Source organism: Pogoniulus pusillus, chromosome 12, assembly GCF_015220805.1.
Source record: "Pogoniulus pusillus isolate bPogPus1 chromosome 12, bPogPus1.pri, whole genome shotgun sequence".
Classification (NCBI taxonomy): domain Eukaryota; kingdom Metazoa; phylum Chordata; class Aves; order Piciformes; family Lybiidae; genus Pogoniulus; species Pogoniulus pusillus.
This window is the reverse complement of record NC_087275.1, coordinates 27,782,204-27,794,906: the sequence shown is the minus strand read 5'-3', so window position 1 is coordinate 27,794,906 and position 12,703 is coordinate 27,782,204. Positions and strand designations below refer to the sequence as shown.

At 45.3% G+C, this 12,703-nt stretch overlaps 1 protein-coding gene across 1 annotated transcript; it reads right to left on the bottom strand.

Moving 5' to 3' along the window:
* Positions 1-67: 67 nt before the first annotated feature.
* On the bottom strand, positions 68-946 carry TASL (TLR adaptor interacting with endolysosomal SLC15A4). The gene has a single exon (XM_064152183.1). It carries the CDS (start codon positions 944-946, stop codon positions 68-70), a length of 879 nt encoding a protein of 292 aa, XP_064008253.1.
* Positions 947-12,703: the final 11,757 nt, after the last annotated feature.

Here is a 12,703-nt window from a genome sequence, read left to right as displayed (position 1 = left end):
GGTTACCTGGGAGAATGAGGCCACCCCCCACCTGGCTACAAGCTTCCTAGGAGCAGCCACTCAGGTGCTATGAGCTAGTGTGGCTGTACTGGGAAATATGCAGGCTGGGTGTGCTGATTTCTGAAGAGACCTTCCCACTGGCTATTTGTAAGAAGCGGCTAATGACAATGTCTTTGGCCTTGGTGGTCTCCATGTTCTTTTCCCGCGATATCTGCATACTGATTTGATCTACATTAGCCATGATAAGCTCTGAGGCTAAGATCTGAGTAGGGGATGCCCTGTTTGCTGTGCTATCCATGATGTACTGCTTGTACAGCTCCACCAGCTTCTGTTCGAGGTAGTCGTTCAGGGCTGAGTCGGAGAGGGGCTGCTGATGGGGCACTAAGCTTGCCAGCCGCCAGCAGGAGGAGTAGCCTTGGACAGGCTTGCGGTTGGTGTCGCTGGCAGCGGGGACCCGCACGGATTCCAGGGGAGGAGGAATCTCGGAGGACTCCAAGAAAGGGCCTATGCCACTGTCACAGGTAAATTCTGTCATGACGGAGCTAATCGGCACAACGTAGTCCCCAGCTATATGCAAGTCATTGTAGTTCTTGCAAATGCTTTTGCAGGAGGGTGGAACCAGGTAGGTATCCTTTCTTGTCAGCCTCTCGCAGGCATGCGTAGCTGGAGATGGTTGCCCTGGGGCCATGGGATGCTGTGTAGGCTGTAGGAGATTATCCTTCTGCCTTCTGCTGTGCTTGCTACCTCTAGAGCAGACTGAGGAAATGCACTTGCCAGCAGATCTGCATCTCTGAAGGAGGTTTTTTCCTTGTGCTTCATCTGTGGAAGAACAATTAATGGACCTCATTTCATACACCACTTCCTCAGCTGAACTCTTGCTGTAGTGCTCAGGGTTCAGGTCGTCACAAAGGTAGGCAATTCCATAAAGGTAACCTTCTGACAGCATCCTTCATCAAAGGAAAAGAACCATCAGCAGACAGAAAAATGAGAAGAAACCATTAGTTGATTAGAAACTCATAGAGCAGTGATTACACTCAGCAGTTTGGACATAGAATCATAGAATCAACCAGGTTGGAAGAGACCTCCAAGATCATCCAGTCCAACCTAGCACCCATCCCTATCCAATCAACCAGATCATGGCACCAAGTGCCTCAGCCAGTCTTCTCTTGAACACCTCCATGGACAGCAACTCCACCACCTCCCTGGGCAGCCCATTCCAATGGCAAATCACTCTCTCTGTCAAGAGCTTCCTCCTAACATCCAGCCTAGACCTCCCCTGGCACAACTTGAGACTGTGTCCCCTTGTTCTGTTGCTGGTTGCCTGGCAGAAGAGACCAACCCCCACCTGGCTACAACCTCCCTTCAGGTAGTTGTAGACAGCAATGAGATCACTCCTGAGCCTCCTCTTCTCCAGGCTGCACACCCCCAGCTCCCTCAGCCTCTCTTCATAAGTCTTGTGTTCCAGGCCTTTCCCCAGCTTTGTCACCCTTCTCTGGACACATTCCAGTATCTCAACCAGATATGATCAAGAACAAGATCTTGTCTGTCCTTCTAGAGGACCTGAGCCAATGAGTGAAGTGATTGTCTAAGTCTCCCTCTTGTGCTGTTAACTCGATCACATCAAAGCATATTCTGTATAACATAGCATATGACATGTCCAATACAACCAGCAAGTGAATTGGGAAGAGATGACCAACAAGTGGTTTGTTGCACTAACAGTTGCTGCAATAGCTTACACTCAGATATGATCGTTGAGGTCCCTTCCAACCTAAACCATTCTATGATTCTGTGTACATTTTTGCCCCTGTCTTCATTAAGAAGCCAAGGGTTTCCCCCCTTTTTCTCATATGCTTTGAAGCAGCTCCTCTTGTTTGTGGTTTGTCACCTGCCTCTGAGCTACACTGATTTGAGATTCATATTGAAAGTACCATTTCTGTGCCAGACAAAAAGGAATCTCAGGTCGTTAAATTATCACTTTGCACTTCTGCATGTCAAGCAGAATGGAATTAATCATCTCTAACTTTCACATATGAAACTGCTAGTGGCAGAAGCAAGACTTTAAGGCTTTTTGGAGGCCTGTTCAGGCACCTAAATCGTAATGAGATGAAGTGTGCCCTAGAAGCATAGAATCAACCAGGTTGGAAGAGACCTCCAAGATCATCCAGTCCAACCTATCCCCCAGCCCTATGCAGTCAACCAGACCATAGCACCAAGTGCCTCATCCAGTCTAGGTTTAATTATCACTCTTCACTTACTATAAAATGCTCTTAAACTGACTCCCTCAGCTGTAGAAATCTGCAGTGTACTTTTGGAAGGACTCATTTCAGTGCAATGCACAGACAAGCACACATCTCAGGAGTACTCAAGCTCCTTCACTGTTGTGATAGTTGTGCGTACAACCAGCTCTGAAATCAGTTTCCATTTTACAAAGGCACAATCAGGTTCCAGCAGTGATTAATTCTCTCCATTCTCCAAGAAGTCAGCTGCATAAACATGTTAGTAATTAAGGAAAGAACTTGCTAGCAAGGACATACATGGCATCAGCACATTAGTAAATGTTCTGCATGAACTCCAGCAGTTCCACTACCATATAATTGTTATTAAGTCCACCTTTGTGTCTATTATTGTTTTTATGAGTTGTCAAGGAGACAAACCAAGTGAAAGGTGTCCTGAAGAAACTGTGTGGTCCAGCAAAGAGCAAGAACATTCTCACAGAATCACAGAATATATCTGGTTGGAAAAGAACTCAAAGGTCATCCAGTCCAACTCTCAACTCAGCACTGAAGAGGATGCTGCATGCCAAAACTCAAATCACATTTCCTTGCAGAGCTGGGAAGAGTCAGATTAATCATAGAATCAACCAGGTTGGAAGAGACCTTCAAGATCTTCCAGTCCAATCTGGCATCCAGCCCTATCCAATCAACTAGACCATAGCATGTCCCTATCACCAGGTCCACAGGATGCTTAAACACCTCCACAGATGGTGACTCCACCACTGCCCTGGGAAGACCATTTCAATGTTTGAGAACCCTCTCTGTCAAGAAATATCTCCTAATATGCAGTCTGAATCTCCCCTAGTGCAGCCCTTAACCATTTCCTCTGGTTCTGTCAGTTGCTACCAAGTAGGAAAGGCTGCCCCCTCCTTGCTCCAACCTCCCATCAGGTAATTGTAGAGAGTGATGAGATCTCCCCTCAGCCTCCTCTTCTCCAGACTGAGCAACCCCAGCTCCCTCAGATGCTCCTCATGGGTCATCTGTTCCAATTTTCAGCAAGAATAAATTAATTTAACTTTTTTTTCCTGCTAGAACACCAAACTTCTTGTGTCCTAGTGGAACGAGTAGTTTGTCTTTAACAGCAAATAGTTTCCTTCATTTCCTACTTGATCCAATTGTGTCATTTGAATCCTTAAAAGACACTGCTTCTGCAGATAGGAACCTATGTCCCAGTTATGTGACAGTTTGCCTGTCTGTTTCAAAATGCCTGCTGTGCATCTTCAGAGGAATTGCAAAGGGGGAGGTGGCATCTCTCTGGCACACACTGCACTCCCCCATGCTGCTGCTGGCTGTTTGAAATGGGTGAAAGGGCTCTCATTTCTTAGTGAAGCATTTCATGTCTCACAGCTGCTACTGCAAAACACTGCCCTGATAATAAATGCTGGCTACATCCTGTCTCAGAATGGATATAGACTTTATGAAGGTGCTAGGAAAGAGATAGCATTAAGACATGACTTGCCCTGGGCAGGGGGAAAAGCACTTCCATACTATAACTCATTCAGAAGGAAATAGTCATGGAAGTGAAATGTTTCCAGATGCTTGCTCTGGTGACTCTAGATCTTTCCTTTTGCTGCCAGCTGTCTGAGATTTTTTCCACAAGCAGGTAACATTTGGGTGACAAAGCAGGTGAGAGGCCTGGAACACAGACCCTAAGAGAAGAGGCTGAGGGAACTGAGGGTGTGCAGCCTGGAGAAGAGGAGGCGCAGGGGGGACCTCATTGCTGGCTACAACTGCCTGAAGGGAGGTTGCAGCCAGGTGGAGGGTGGCCTCTTCTCCCAGACAACCAGAAATGGAACAAGGGGACACAGTCTCAAGTTGTGCCGGGGAAAGTATAGGCTGGATGTTAGGAGGAAGTTCTTGACAGAGAGAGTGATTGGCATTGGAATGGGCTGCCCAGGGAGGTGGTGGAGTCACCGTCCCTGGAAGTGTTCAAGAAAAGCCTGGATGAGGCCATGTGTCATGGTCCAGTTGACTGGCTAGGGCTGGGTGCTAGGTTGGACTGGATGATCTTGGAGGTCAACCTGGTTGATTCTGTGATTCTATGATTTAATGAGAAGCAATCTATTCAAACGAGAGAAGAAAAGAATCCTGTTTGGGGCTCGGCATTCTTTGCAGTATGCTGCTGTTGTCTTGCTTTAGGTTTTAGCTGTGATGAAGATGCCACCTCAGAAATCTCAATCAAATGCTACTGCTACTCAGGTTAGCAACTCTTCCCCCTTCCTCTTCTGCTTCTGTTACCCCCTTTTTGCTGTGCAAAATTCATTTCTACCACCCATTCATCCGTGGCCCAGATGGTTTGTTGCAAAGTTACCACTAATCAGCTATCACACATCTGGAATTGCTATATGCTTATTCCTCTGCTTATTTTGAATGTGGATTCTGAGAAACGAGAGGAAATATAACATGTGGCCTCTTCACTGCTCAACCAAGGCACGCAAAGCCACTTGTGTTTAGGTAGCATGTGACACTTTTTGTCTTTCCTACTGCCCAGATGTATGCTGCTTCGGTTATAAAGTGATACATTAGGGAAATGAAACCATCGGTTTCATTTCTTTACACTGCATTCTGCAATTGTAAAACTCTTTTTAAAAGAGTTTTAGAGACCACTGTCTGAGACAGGAATGGAAACAAAAGGACTGGCAGATTCAGAAAGATTAGGCTCGAGAGTTGTGTGTTTTGCTGAATGAGTTTGCTGAATGAGTTGCAAGCTTAGCCTCTGAATTTGGCTGCCCAGGGAGGTGGCAGAGTTGCCATCCCTGGAGGTGTTCAAGAATAGACTGGATGAGACGCTTAGTGCCATGGTCTAGTTGACTGGATAGGGCTGGGTGATATGTTGGACTTGGAGGTCTCTTCCAACCTGGCTGATTCTATGATTAATCTGACTTTTCCCAGCTCTGCAAGGAAATGTGATTTGAGTTTTGGTATGCAGCATTGAAAGCCTGAGTGCAAAAGAGACATGCATATATCATTTACACAATATCTACCCTTGTCAAGCTGTTATTCTATCCCTACCAATGGCTGGCCAAATAATTGGGTCACTTCTAATTCTTGCATTTTCTGTCTGATAAGGGTGACAATATTCATTAATTCTCCTTTCTTGTGCCCTTTTTCTTAATCACCTTTCCACACCACCAGGATTCTGAGTGCACAGGAACTCTGTCTAATATCTTTCAATATTTTGGGTTTTGTGCTCCTTCAATTCTGATTTCACTTCCCCTTCCCTGAAAATACCTGCATGACTTCCACTGCACAAAAGAGAGGCCTTTTACAGTCTTGATCTGATGCATTTTGCATGACAGAGATGAACAGGGAGATTTTTCCATGTGTGGCTACTGTCCTGGCAATGAGAGATGACTATATTCTGTCTAAGCCTAGTGGAGACAGAGAGAGAGAAGACTGTCTGGCTTACACTGTGTTTTCTAGCTGCCATAGTCTTTATTACTGTCAGATGATGTTAAAAACTCATATGTCTTGCTTGGGATTTTTGTTCAGTAGCCCAGCAGAAGAAAAGCCTAAAGGCAGGATGAATGTTTAAAGCCACGTGGAGAACCCAGTGGCATTACCAGTGTTTTCTGAGTAGCAGTAAATTTGCTGGGTTATAATGCTTGGAGATGGTGCCAATGTTTGCAGAAAGGCTTCCGATTAGATTCTGGAGGTAGGCAAATGGAACAGAAGTTCTTGGCTCAAGTTAAGCAAAATGCGTAAGGAAAGCCTGAGAAGTGTACACAAAGAGATGTGATATATTGTGTCCTAGATGGAAACCTGAGCAAGACGAAAAGTTGCTGGACTGAACAGAAAGAATGTGGTGCTAGCTGGGATCAGAGCTCAGCAGGAAAGGAATATTCTTTTGCATTGCAGAAGGAGGGGATGGAAACTCACAGAAAAGACAAGCTCAGTTTGAGTAATGCTGGCTTTCAGATCCCTAAGCATGGCTCTGAGTGGCACTAAAAATGTGCTGTTGGGAGTTTGGGTTCAAGTTATATCACAGCATATACCTTCACCTAACTTTACTAGATGGGACTCCAGATGACATGGATCCATCTGTAGTATTTTGCCTCCCACTTTAAGAGACATTTTTCCAGGCTGTGAATGTACAGATAAGTTCAATCAATATATCAGTCAATCGATCAATCAATCAATCAGATTGGAAAAGACCTTTGAGATCATCAAGTCCAACTTATTACCCAACATTATCTACTAAACCATGGCACCAAGTCCCATATCCAATCTCCCTTTTAAACACCTCCAGGGATGGTGACTCCACCACCTCCCTGGGCAACCCATTCCAGTGCCAATCATTCTTTCTGTGAAGTTCTTCCTAACATCCAGTCTAAACTTCCCCTTGCACAGCTTGAGACTGTGTCCCCTTGTTCCATCACTGGTTGCCTGAGAGAAGAGATCAACACCCACCTGGCCACAACCTCCTTTCAGATAGTTGTAGACAGTGGAGGTCTCCCCTGAGCCTCCTCTTCTCCAGGCTGAACACCCTCAGCTCCCTTCAGTGACATTTGGAACCTACCTCAGATTTCAGGACACACATGCAAGGGTTTGCCTGGCAAGCTGGATAGGCTGCAGAGCATGTTGGACCCTGCAATGTTGCAGGGTCCATATCTCACCTTCCACTGAGGCTGGTGTGAAACAGCTGCCAAGAAGCCTCAGTGCAGCCAGCATAGGACAACCAGGAGAGTGAAGGCAGCAGCATAATGAGCTGTGTACATCCATGAGTGTAGCCTTTCCTTAATGCCCAAACCCCCCAGATCTTTAGTGTGTGAACCCTATTTAATGAGGGCTATCTCCGGCACCCAGGGTGAAGGGAGAGTCAGTGTATGGAGAGACCCAGGAAGAGTGAGCTGGCAATAACAGTGTGAAGTTCAACAAACAGTTGCAGAGCTCTGCACCTGGGAAAACATATGAGGCCCAGTACAGGCTAGGACCTCTGTGTCTGGGGAGCAGCCTTGCTGAAAGGGATTTGGAGATCCTGGTGGAAAACCATGTGCCACTGCAGCAATGAGGGCAAAGGGCCAACTGATCTCTTGACAGCATCTGCAGGGCATTACAAGCAGACACAGAGATAGGATCATTCCGTTGTACTCGGCACTCATCAAGCCACACTTGCAGCATCACAAGTCAAAAAAGATTTGGACAGGCTGGAAAAAGGTCCAATGGAGGACCATGAAGATGGTCAAAGAGCTAAAGAACCTCCCTTATGAGGACAGATTGAAGGAGTTTGGGCTCTTTTCCCAGAAGAAAAGAAGGCTGGAGAGGACTTCTTCCCAGTACTTAAAGAGCATTTATAAAGAGGAGAGAGGCTCATTCTTCACAAGGAGCCAGATGGATAAGACGAGGGACAGTCCCAAGTTGTGCTGGGGGAAGTATAGGCTGGATGTTAGGAGGAAGTTCTTCCCAGTGAGAGTGATTGGCATTGGAATGGGCTGCCCAGGGAGGTGGTGGAGTCATCGCCCCTGGAGGTGTTCAAGCAAAGCCTGGATGAGGCACTTAGTGCCATGGTCTAGTTGACTGGATAGGGCTGGGTGCTAGGTTGGACTGGATGATCTTGGAGGTCTCTTCCAACCTGGTTGATTCTATGATTCTAAGTTACATTGGGAGAAGTTTAACCTCAATGTAAGATTTTTTTTTACAGTGAGAACAGTCAGTGACCTCTTCAGGACATGGTAGAGTCCTCATCACTAGAAATTTTCAAGATGGGATTGGACAGGGTAGTAGATAATCTCATCTACACTCCCTTTCCCACAAAAGAATGGAACAGATGACCTTTAAGGTCCCTTCCAACCTGAGCTGTTCTAGGACTCAATTATAACTGTGGCTGTTATTTGAGGTAGGATGTGGCCCACTTTGCACAACACAGAAGAGGAGAGGAATAGCTAAGAGGTGCTTTTGCACAAGCAGCTGAATGCTACTCACTGCTTGTGAAACTTCCTCTCCCTGCTGCTGCCCTGGAAGATCTGGGACCCGTGAGACTGCACCGTGAGGCTCTGTCAGCAGCGGTTATCAGCCAGACCTCTCTTGTTCCCTCCTCACAGCTCCTTTCACTCTGATTTTTCCCACAGAACAAAATATGAGCCTTGCTCATCTTCTTTATTCATGTCAATAGGTTAAGAGATGCAGGAGAGTTAGGGAGTACTCTCCTACAGTGCACTGTGGGCTGTCTTGGAAGGAAACAAGTAGCATAACTTGGAGAGGATAATAATGCTGTATTTCAAGAATATGAGGAAATGTCCTAGAAGGACAAGCTGAAGAAAGGAAGTGAGAAATGACATCTTCCCTAAGAACACACCACATTTAATATGTCTACTGTAGTGATAAATATTCTTATTACACAAGCGTTTGCCTGGTTTTAACCATGCCAGATGGATGGCAGTGAGCTTCAGGAGTACATGGTTTCTTTCAGCTAGCTAAAAACCACATTCTTACTGTATGTTTGAGTGCTTTGTGTCTTTAAGTAGAGTTTGAGGGGACAGGCTCCCATAAAAATGCAAAGAAAACTGTGTGTGGGCAAATGCAGGTTCTTGAGTTCACAAAGAATTTCCCAGTTGGTTTTAATGGTTTAAGTTCCTTGAAACTTTTATACAGAGTAAGTTTGATTCATAATTTTCCATGCCTTTTCTTAATCATTTTTACCCATGCATATTTAGTTTAGGATACCATCGACCTGGTTTGGTAGCATTTCATACATCACAAGCTGTAAGCAACAGCATGAAATGGGAGGTAGATAAGGACCTCGGGTTCCACAATCATAAGGATGACTCAGCTACACAATATTTCTGCCTTGTGATTTTATTTTTGTCTGTAGTGGAAATGACTTCATGTCTCTGAATTAAATATTTCATAGAATCACAGAATGACAGAATGTCAGGGCTGGAAGTGACCTCAAAAGATCATCCAGTCCAAACCCCCTGCCAGAGTAGAATCACTTAGACCAGATCATACAGGAACACATCCAGGCAGGTCTTGTGAATCTATAGAAAGGGAGACTCCACAACTCTGCTGGGCAGTCTGTTCCAGTGTTCTGTCACCCTCACAGTGAAAAAATTCCTTCTCATGTTTACATGAACCTTCCTATACCTCAGCTTCCACCCATTGCCCCTTGTCCTGACATGGGGCATCACCAAGCAGAGCCTGGCTCCATCCTCCTGGAACTCACCCTGCACATATTTGTAAATATTGATGAGGTCACCTCTCAGACTCCTCTTCTCCAAGCAGCAGAGCCCCAGCTCCCTCAGTAAGAGAGATACTTCATTCCCTTGGTCATCCTTGTGGCTCTGTGCTGGACTCTCTCAAGCAGTTCTATGTCCCTCTTGAACTGGGGTGCCCAGAACTCGACACAGTACTCCAGATGCATCGTCACTAGGGCAGAGTAGAGGGGCAGGAGAACCTCTCTCATAGAACGGTTTGGGTTGCAATGCACCTTAAAGATCATCTAGTTCCAACCTTCTCTGCCATAGGACACTTTCCACTAGAACAGGTTGCTCAAAGCCCCAGTCAGCCTGGCCTTGAACAACTTCTCTGAGCAATCCATTCCAGTGTCTCACCAGCCTCACAGTAAAGAATTTCTTCCTAATACCCAATTTAAATCTACTGTTTTTCAGTTTAACAATGTTGTTAAACTCATCCTATCACTACACTCCCTGGCAGAGATTCTCTTGCCATCTTTCCTGCAGGGCCTGTTTAAGTACTGGAAGGATACTATAAGGTCTCGCTGAAGCCTTCTCTAATTTTGTATCTAAGAAGCTGATATAAAGGGAAAATAAATTCATGTGCACTCTTACAAAAGACAGTACACTTTCTGGAAGTCAAAAGAATAAAGTAAATAGGACAGAAAAGGCTAAAGGGCTTCCCCAAGAGGAGTGAAGGGAATGGTGTGCTAACAAGCATTGAAACTTCAGCCACAGCTGCTGCAGAGCAAAAAAGGGCAGGGGGAGGATGTGTGTACACCCACCTCAAGCTGTGAACTTGGGGCAAAGCACAAAACTGGCTGTAAATCAGGAAAATACAGAGACAAAGCTTCTTTGTTTATATTTTTAGGCATCATTTTGTTTTCAGAGAAGTCTCTTTTATCTATGAAGCTTTTGTGTTGTTTTAAATACGATGCCCATGAGTGTCTATGATGGTGCCTATTTGTATTTCTAACCTACAAATAGGCTATTGCACTTCAAAGACATTGTTTAGATAGTACACCAACAGAGAAAAAGCAGTAAAAATGCCACAAGTTTATAAAGCAGCACACCTACTAACACTCCCTTTTAAAGTATCCAGGGAAAAGGCTTCCTGGGGGGGTTTAATGTATAGTTTTATGGAAGACTTAAAAAATGCCAGAGGAAACTATTATTGTTGTTGTTATTGCTATGGTTATTATTATTTCTACTCTTATCACTACTGCTATTATTATTGCTATTATTACTTTTATTACTATTACTTTTACTTCATACCTCTGTGCCCAGTAAGAAAGCCAACAAGATCCTGGGCTGCATCAGAAGTGTGGTCAGCAGGTCGAGGGAGGTGATTCTCCCCCTCTACTCTGCTCTGGTGAGACCTCACCTGGAGTACTGCATCCAATTCTGGAGTCCCTATTACAAGAGGGATGTGGAAATGCTAGAGCATGTCCAGAGAAGGGCCATGAGGATGCTCAGAGCACCTCTGCTATGAGGACAGACTGAAGGAGTTGGGGCTGTTCAGTCTGGAGAAGAGGAGGCTTTGAGGTGACCTTCTTGTGGCCTTTCAGTATCTGAGGAGAGGCTACAAAAAAGTTGGGGAGGGACTTTTTAGGCTATTTGGGAGTGGCAGGACTAGAGGGAATGGAGCAAAGCTGGAGGTGGGGAGATTCAGCCTGGATATGAGGAAGAAGTTGTCCAGCATGAGAGTGGTGAGAGCCTGGAATGGGTTGCCCAGGGAGGTGGTTGAGGCCCCATCCCTGGAGGTGTTTAAGGCCAGGCTGGATGAGGCTCTGGCAGCCTGCTCTAGGGTAGGGGGTCCCTGCCCATGGCAGGGGGGTTGGAACTAGATGATCCTTGTGGTCCCTTCCAACTCTGACCAATTCTATGATTCTATCACTATTTCATTTTGAAGCTGCACTGCAATCACACTCAGTTACTGCTGTGAAGATGGCACTTCAGAAGTGCTCTCATCAGATCTTCAAGCAGCAGCAACCACATGTGAACCGTGGCTCAGACTCTGCAAACACACACATTCAAACCAGAGAAAGTACATCTTGATTTTACCAGCTGGGATCCCACACAGACAGAACCAAGCCACTTTGATGAGCAAGAGCAACATTCTCATACATTTCTATCATGCACAATATCTTTTAGTTCTTACCTCCAAAGACAGAGAGCTCACCCAGGTACAGGAGATGCTGCCTTCTAATCAGTTTAAAGCTTCCTGCAAGCCTGGCCTACCCCAAAATGCAACAGTCTGTTTTTATTTCCTTTTAAGATACACTTCTAAGATGACATATGGTTTATTTCTAGTCCTCTACAGCACAAAAGTGTAGAAAGAAAGTCCCTTAGGAAATGAGGGGGTTTTATAACTGACTGAACCGCAATGCTCTGAACTTGCTTCCTCTTTTACGTCTAAGTGAAACTCCGTTGTGAAACTGTGTTCAGTTAAAATAGCTGATTGCAACACGTTCAGTCTAGGAAGATGGACTTTGTTGAATGCTATACCAAAAAAAAACTGCTGGAACAATCTTAGAGAAACTGCTTGGGCTTTGGTGCTATGCAGCATGCCTCATTTCAAGCACTGCCTACCAGTCCCCTTTTAACTGCTACAGCAAGACACCTCCACCTGTCAAGACTGTCACAGTCTTGACAAGCAGGAAGAGTGAGATGTCAAAGCAGAAATGCACTTCACAGCAGGCTTACTTTGTTGTCTGCAGACCCTCATTCATCTAAACTTCCACCAAACAGCATAGCTCAGATGGTGTATTTAGTTTGGTTTGGTGTCTTCAAAACCAAGCCCTCATACATCTCAACTGCCACCAAACAGCATAGCTCAGATGGTGTATTTAGTTTGGCTTGGTGTCTTCAAAACCAAGCCCTCATACTTCTCAACTGCCACCAAACAGCATAGCTCAGATGGTGTATTTAGTTTGGTTTGGTGTCTTCAAAACCAAGCCCTCATACATCTCAACTGCCACCAAACAGCATAGCTCAGATGGTGTATTTAGTTTGGTTTGGTGTCTTCAAAACCAAGCCCTCATACTTCTCAACTGCCACCAAACAGCATAGCTCAGCTGGTTTATTTAGTTTGGTTTGGTATCTTCAAAACCAAGCCCTCATACATCTCAACTTCCACCAAACAGTGTAGCTCAGCTGGTTTATTTAGTTTGGCTTCGTATCTTCCAAACCTGTGATGAGGAAAGTTTGACTCAAGGTGTAGTCTGTACCTCAGGGCCTACCAGACCCAGGCAGGCA

What these genes read in the sequence shown, in the direction of transcription:
- TASL (XM_064152183.1), bottom strand. Translation starts at nt 946, where the DNA reads ATGCTGTCAGAAGGTTACCTTTATGGAATTGCCTACCTTTGTGACGAC.